General features: G+C 38.0%; 1 protein-coding gene across 1 annotated transcript; it reads right to left on the reverse strand.

Moving 5' to 3' along the window:
- Positions 1-429: 429 nt before the first annotated feature.
- Positions 430-6,005, reverse strand: LOC149223055 (microtubule-associated protein 70-1-like). Its single transcript, XM_089383220.1, has 11 exons — positions 5,748-6,005; positions 5,520-5,605; positions 5,015-5,080; positions 4,692-4,862; positions 4,430-4,600; positions 3,053-3,208; positions 2,753-2,902; positions 2,575-2,646; positions 1,899-2,462; positions 1,520-1,710; positions 430-671 (listed from the first exon to the last, which is right to left on the reverse strand). The coding sequence occupies exons 1-11, from the start codon at positions 5,884-5,886 to the stop codon at positions 638-640; spliced, it is 1,800 nt and encodes a 599-aa protein (XP_089239346.1). The 5' UTR covers positions 5,887-6,005; the 3' UTR covers positions 430-637.
- Between the last annotated feature and the right edge of the window lie 1,753 nt (positions 6,006-7,758).

Here is a 7,758-nt window from a genome sequence, read left to right on the forward strand (position 1 = left end):
CCTAAAAAAAACACACATTTTTATTACTTTATCTATCTATAAAATTATGGTTTTCAATATAGACATCAAAATATTTTATTTATGGGTGAAAGTTAATGAAAATGCATATATATATATATATATATCTTTAACCTAATTCAGTTATCAAATTAACAATGGGGACAACCATTACTAGGTAGTTATTATCAGTTAATGTATGTTGACTCATCACTGTTATTCAAGGAAAAACCATGTGCTAGACAATTCTAAGTGATTACCATGTTTTTTCATTTCTAGAAAACAAACCCTTACCCAAACAAAATCAATTTTATTTTATTATAAACATTATTTTTTATTTAAAAGATAATTTTTTATTAAAAAAATAAGTTAACTCAACATTTAAACACACACAAAAAAAATTGAGCCAAAAATAAAAAATACATTCCCTCTCTTCCCTATTATATTCTTGCTTCTAAAGAATTACAAAGTCGATCGCAAGAAACGCATTACAAAAGACAAATCGTAAAAATGAACGTCATTGTTCGTCCTTCTCAATCTTCAGATAAGGTTGCCAGCAATTTGCCTCGTCAGTCACGAGCCGTATTTACAACAGAGAAGACAGCTGAAGCAGGGCAACCTGATATTTCGGGCACTCCTATCATGGGGAAGATTGCTGAGAGTTCCTTGAGATTCTGCACACCCAACGCTAACCATTTAGTTTTACAGCAATTATACCTCTGAGTATTCGCCTTCACCAGAATTTCAATATACAATGTCTCTTATGGAGATGCTTATTAAACCCCCCACACATTTATTATTTTTTTCAGTGAATGATTCATAAATTGTTTATTTAAAAGCCATATATGCTGCTACTTTCAATATAATATATGATCATAGATCCCTAAAAAGAATCATTCATGCATTGGAGTACCAATTTAGTGCTCACTCCCGCGGATGACTTAATTGGGTACGGTGGAGATTTGGAAAACACGTTGAAATACACCAACGTGTTGTAAGAATTACCACACTTTTATGGAATTTGTAATTTCCATCCTAGGGATCCTGTTACTAGTTTGGAATGTTTACCAATACCTGCCGGTTTTGGTGTAACAGCAAATTTCCATATGGTATCAGAGCTTGGACCCAGGTTCAATTCCCCCTGAGTTGCGTTTGAGGGGGTGTTGGAAGAATCACCGCACCTCTATAGAATCCATAATTTCCACCCTGGGGATCCTAGTCAGCGGTTTCCAACGTTTACCAAAACCTATGGGTGTTTTGGAAGAATCACCTCTTTGATACCATGTGGAGGTTTGCCGTTACACCAAAATCCGTAGGTCTGATAAACAATCCAAACCAGTAACTAGGATCCCAAGGGTGGAAATTACGGATTTCATAGAAGTGTGGTGACCAACAACCTTCAGACTCAGTGCAAATGAGTAATTAGGAAAGAACGATAAAATAAAATCAAGAGCGTTGAGAAGCAAACAAAAAAGTTCCAAGCGGTTGGATTTCCATACAATCTACATCACATATTGCATACCTTCCTGGAACTCGAGGAGAAGTATTTGTAGGCCCCTTGGAAGTAATATTGGAGCGTCTGGACCCTGGTCTATTATCCTGCTCAACCAGCATTGACGCCACTTCCTTCTCCCTCGCAGCCACTTCTCTGCGCATTTTCTTTGCCTCCACGTCCATTGCTCTTTTCAATGTATCTACCTTTTTGGAGAGCACCTGCAGGTGTGTAGGTGTATAATTTGAATAAATAAAAATGTTTATATAATAAGAACCTCTCTTCCCTAGAAAACTAAAACTAGAGAGTGCCTCCTAAGCAATGATTATTGAGCATCAAATTATATGAATTGCAAATGCAGCCAGCATACGATACTGTTCTTCTTGAAAATAAATGAGTGAAGGTGTACCTTGATGACGTCCTCTTTGTCTTTAACATTTAAATCCTTGTGGTGGCATGCTTTTCTCAGGGCGATCACCTCCCGCTGCAGAATGTCATAAAATACACCTGAAACAGTGTCATCGGAACCAGCGTTACATTCTACGATTTCCTTACATATTTTGATTTCAGAGTCTGAGTTATCCGGCCGATCAATGTCGGTATTGGTAGATAATCCATTATCACCATTTTTGAGTTCCACATGTTCATTTGATAAAGAATTTATCAAATCTGATGCCGCATTAATAGTCCCATCAACGACAACAAGCTGTGTTGTTTCTTTCTGGGTTAATACAGTGTTGTTATTGCTTGATACAGAGTGTTTCCACGTTAAAACTGTTTCCATGCTGTTGCCATTTGATTGCAAGGTCCTTGCAGAATCATCTCCACAAACCAGCTGCCCGCAGCGTGACGAGCCATTCGTTCTGCTTGCACGACGTTGATATTCGTTCTGCTGGGCGGAACGAAACGCTCCAACCCCTGCACCACCTCTCACTGCTTCTTCCAACACTTTCAATCTTAACTTGAATTTGTCCTGCAGTTTTATCAATCAAATACAAAGCAAGGCTGAGAGTTTAAGAAAAAAAAGTTGACAGCGGGAATTAACGCAAAAGGGTTAAAAATTACAAAGAATATATATCCTATACTTTGAGTTGCTCTTCAGCCTTAGCAGTACGTTCAGCCAGGGCTACTTTCTCTCGAAGCTGCTGCATTTCACCCTGTACTCAATGCAATTACAAAATGATAGGTGATTTACATTTTGGGCGGAGAAACTCTTTGTAAAACAAAAACAAAAACCCAAATTAAAGCTTTGAAAACAACCACCTGAATGAAGCGCCGTTCTTCGAGCCACCGCTTTAGAGGGATGACTTTGTCGTTGCCATCCCTCCATTCATGGCCAACTACAGCTGTAGCCACTCGATTTTCTGTTATCTTTGCACGAGTTAGCTCTCGCTGAAGGGTTCTCTTCTCCTCCTGATCATGTTTTTGGTCCACCATGGCAAAACAATTATATATATTCTTTACTGCTGTATTCATTAAGGAATGAAAGCATAATATGAAGTAATTAAAGCGAGAGAAATGAAATAAATGGAGATCGTCGTGTAACTTCAAGGATGATCTCACCGTTAGTTCATAAACCTTTCGTTCATAATCATGTAGAGCATTAATGGCAGCGCCGCCATTAAGAATGGCCTCCTCCAGTTCACAGATAGTTTGGCTCAACCTCTCAACTTCTGAAACTTTTACGCGATGCATTCTGTCAATGATTTTGTTCTCCTCCTGTCACATTAACTTACTCTAATTACTAAACCCCAAGCAACATATATACCTGAAATAAAATGACAAGGATAATCCCCATGAACACAGGTCAACGTGATGAATTGATCACTTACTTGAAAGCCCAACACATTGTACAGGATCACAATCCCGTGGACACAGGTCAACATGATAAATTGATCCTAACACTCACGCCTTAAATGAAATCAGTTTATATATTTTTTTTTATGTTATCAGTATACTTAGATGTATATTTAGATGATAAATATTTCTAAATTCTTAAATTTTGGTTATTATAATTTAAAATTTTGAAATTGTTTTAACTTAATTCCAATACAAATTGAAATCAAATATTACTAACAATATTATTAATTATGGTTGTCAGTATTATGGTTAAGTGCTTAGCTTTGATTGGTCTCTAGAGAATTTGATTCCTACTGTTTGTCATAAATGGTAGCGATCATGTCAAACCTTTTGCTGGGTGGTTTCTTGTATATTGAGGGCTTCTAATTTGGTTTTTGACCTCATTATTACGTAGACATGGCTTGGTAACTCTTCTTACTTTTGAATCTCTTTGCCTAGCATCTCTACCTTGGTTCCAACTAGCTTTAGCTTGTTGATCTCTATCATGATGGCGGTGGGATTTCAATGGCACAGGGGAGACAATCCTCAGTGATTACCTCTCACTTGTGCCTAGCATGAGGCTAGGCCCTGAGGCCAAAGGTGAACTTGAATGGAATTCTCTCCATGATGAGAAAGTTCGTGAGGAGGATGCACCAGGTGAACTTGAATGGAATTCTCTCCATGATGAGGAAGTTCGTGAGGAGGATGCACCATGTGCTCCACACACTAATACCTCCAAAATTTGCGATACCAAACCCTTCAAGATTTTGTACCCATATTGCCACATCAAATCTATAATGAATAAACTTTTGGTTGAAAGAAGTTAGGACTATAATGCCATTCTTGTTCATTTAGGTGAGCTCCCATTGTAGATCAAGGAACTAGATTGTAAGGTTTCTACTCAAGGGCCAAAATTGATGTTGAATCTCCAACCCCCAAAATTATGTTTACGACCATGAAGGGTCCGTCGAGATCCGTCGAAATCCCAAAAACATACCGACATTGCTATGCAGAATTTATGAAGCAAATAGAAATATTGCTAGTTTCTTTTTGTTTACTTGACCAAGCCAAAACACACAAGAAAAAACGATAAAGGGTCACCTGGGAGATCTCGAGCTGTCTTGTCAGTTCTTGATTCTTGTTTTGTAGATCGTCAACCATATCTGCCTTTGCCTGAGCAACCTGCACGGACTTTTCTGCTTCAAGTAAAGCCGCTTCTTTGGATTTTGTGAGTCGTTCTAGAGCCCTGTAATCTTCTTGCAACAGTATAATCTGCCAAACATATTGGTTTTTTAGCATGCTGCACCGTCTCCAATTAGTGTTGAGCAAATAAACATGAATTTGGTGGACAAGTCTGTAGTACATGGTGTCGCGTGGCTTTGATCTCTGCCTCAAATGGTGCCAGAAGAGCTTCCAACGGTATCATGTCCTCATCCTTTTGAGCGGCATATACCCTTCTGAGAGCTGATTCTACAGCAAATTGGGTAGCTAAAGCCGCTTTCTTCTCATCATTTAATTTTTTTATTTCAAGATTCTACAACACAATATATCCAAGTCAGATGGAGCTTTATGTGATAGATGTGAGGGAGAAGGACTTTCATGGATGTACGTTATAGCTTGAAGCCAAATTCAAAATTAGTTGGGAAAAATCAAGATAAGTAACTTCTTATCTAAATTGCATGATACCTTGCTTTCAAGAAGCGCCTCATTGGTTTTGAGTTTCTCCTCCAATTTCCCCAGGGTATTTGTAAGCTGTAAAAAGAGAATGATTGGTCAGAATCCACCCAAACTCGATACTAAAATCTATTTCATAACTGTGGAGGTTTGCTGTTACACCAAAACCGGCAAGTGTTGGTAAACATTACAAGCCAGTAACTAAGATCCCCAGGTGGAAATTACGGATTCTATAGAGGTGCGGTGATTCTTCCAACACTCCCCTCAAACGCAACTTGGGGGGACACCAAAACCCGCAGGTTTTGGTAAACATTACAAGCCAGTAACTAGGATCCCCAGAATGGAAATTACAGATTCTATAGAGGTGCGGTGATTCTTCCAACAATAACACTACTAATGGTCCGCATCTATTTGAATTGACTACCCTGTAACTTATGACAAATATCTCTTTAAATTCTTAATCTATGGAAGGTAGAAAAGTCCAAACTTCTTGCGTGGCCCATGTGGGTGTCCTTACCTCTTCAACGGCCTTTTCTTTCAAGCGTTCTGTCAACTTCAAGGCCTTGATTTCAGCCTGAGCGTCTCCTAACTCTCGATCCTTATCTGGAAAGATCAGCACATTACAAGGAAAACTATCTCATACTACTAATATATCCACTGCTTAAAAAAAAACGCAAACACATTGTCACTCGTTGCCAATCTTTTCTATTTTTGTGTATCTCTGTTAGTCGGGAATCATGCTTACCCTTTAGTTGGTTCTGGAGACGATCTAGCTCAACTCTAAAAGGATCAACTGACCCCAGAGTAGTAGTAGCTGACAAGAGCCTCGCACTATTCATTTGCATATCGACTTCTGGGTAGCAGCCGTTTAAATGTGCAGGCATGGGATGTCTTCCTCTCACGGAGCAAGAAAAGCAATTTAAAGTCGACGTATCTTCGTGACAGAGCAAGAAAAGCAATTTAATGTGATAACGTGATGTTGTTAGGGAAGTAATTTGTTCGCTTTTATTAATGTGGTGTAGAAAGTTAACGCTCTAGTGTGTTTCTTGACGTGTGATTAAATCTAACGATGTGTCTGTTTACTAATACCTGCAGATTTTGGTGTAACGACAATCGTAACTCCAACGCAATTTAATTTAATGTTGAACAGCAACGCACTTTCTGCCATGGTGCAGTTATTAAATATTCTCCATCCAACAATGCTATGTTATCTCCGCACAGACGGAATTAACCGTGAAGAAAGGAAGGTTTCCCTGGAGTAAAGGTAGGAGCTGTGTAGCCTTCCTAACATCAACCACTTTAATTAACCTCATGCACACACCAAGCAAGCGAAGCATCACTTACAACCACCGCTTTGCATTTTACATTTACCTAAATTTACGATCATGTAACATTTATTATCAATGGGTAGGGCATAACACTAACCATTTTTAATTTGCACATTAAGTTTAACATTAAAATTAACTTAGAAGCGACATTTAATAGCTAGGAAAAATGTCATCCTTGACCTAATTTTTATTAGCGTATGGAGATTAAATAATAATAGTGACATGTAATGATGGAATATTTGTCCGTTTCTAAGATAATTAGTGAAATGTAATGATGGAATATATGTCCAAATATAATGAGCTCCTATCCCTACGCTCATATGATGTCATGTGAATTTACCGCAACTTTTACAGATCCTTTAGTATATAATGGTCATTCAATGAATTAATTTTAAGCTCCTGTGAATTCTTTTTTAGCATTCGAATAATTTAAAATGTATACTAGTTAATTCGTGAATGTAAATCATACATTTTTTGAAGAAAGATAACTTCAAAAAATAATTTCCGGTAAAATGTTTTTAAGTAAATTTTATGATGAAAATATGTTTGAATGGGGTATGTTATCACTTCAAGAAATTCTCTTAGGTTGTATATCGGAGATGTTCGGGAACATTACAAAGTCAATAAGAAGTTGGATAAATGGTGGATGAATGAAAGAAATGCTGCATATTCAAGCCAGATAACCACTTCTACTATGCTTAACCCCAGACATGGGTGAACACCCCTAGACTACAAGGCTTTAGACCACCAGTTACTCACAGCTTTAAGGAAATTGTGATGATGGAGAATACTGATCACACCAGCAGATGCACAGGACCCTGTGATGGCCAGCTGCAACCAGTTAAAAGGTCTGTAACTCTGTTTTCTAATACGCAGACAGGATGACAGCTCTCTGGCATTAAATAACAAAAACCTGCAAACAAATTCAATGATACATGCTAAATCCTAACACAGAGGTGGAATGACAGCCTCTCTAATGCTCAACATAGCAGCACATGAATAAATGCAAAACAGGGAAAGCCTGGAACAAGAAGAAGAAGTCGACAGTGAGCAATTAACAACAAAAGAAGCTTGCATTAGCTGAAAATGAAGACCAGACGCTACAGGTATCGCAGCAGTTACAATCTCCAGAAGTTGAACCTTACAGTGGAATAACACTCATCAACCTTACTACATTCTGTTTTTTGAATCTATATAGAGTTTGTTCACACAAAAAATCTACAGACCCATGCGTGGAGGGGTCATAATTGACCACCAACTACATTTACAATTAGATATGGGTCTTCTGCTACAATCTGAATATTTTTAATGAACACAATGGGTCTTTCTGTACTTTGATGTCCTCCCTGAACAGGTGAAATATTATCTGCATAGTGTATAGTGTACAGTGTACCGAATGATCTCTTCCTTCATCGCACACACAAAATA

Source organism: Pinus tabuliformis, chromosome Q (assembly GCF_031772625.1).
Source record: "Pinus tabuliformis cultivar Carrire ecotype Pingquan chromosome Q, CPIR1, whole genome shotgun sequence".
In the NCBI taxonomy this organism is placed as follows: domain Eukaryota; kingdom Viridiplantae; phylum Streptophyta; class Pinopsida; order Pinales; family Pinaceae; genus Pinus; species Pinus tabuliformis.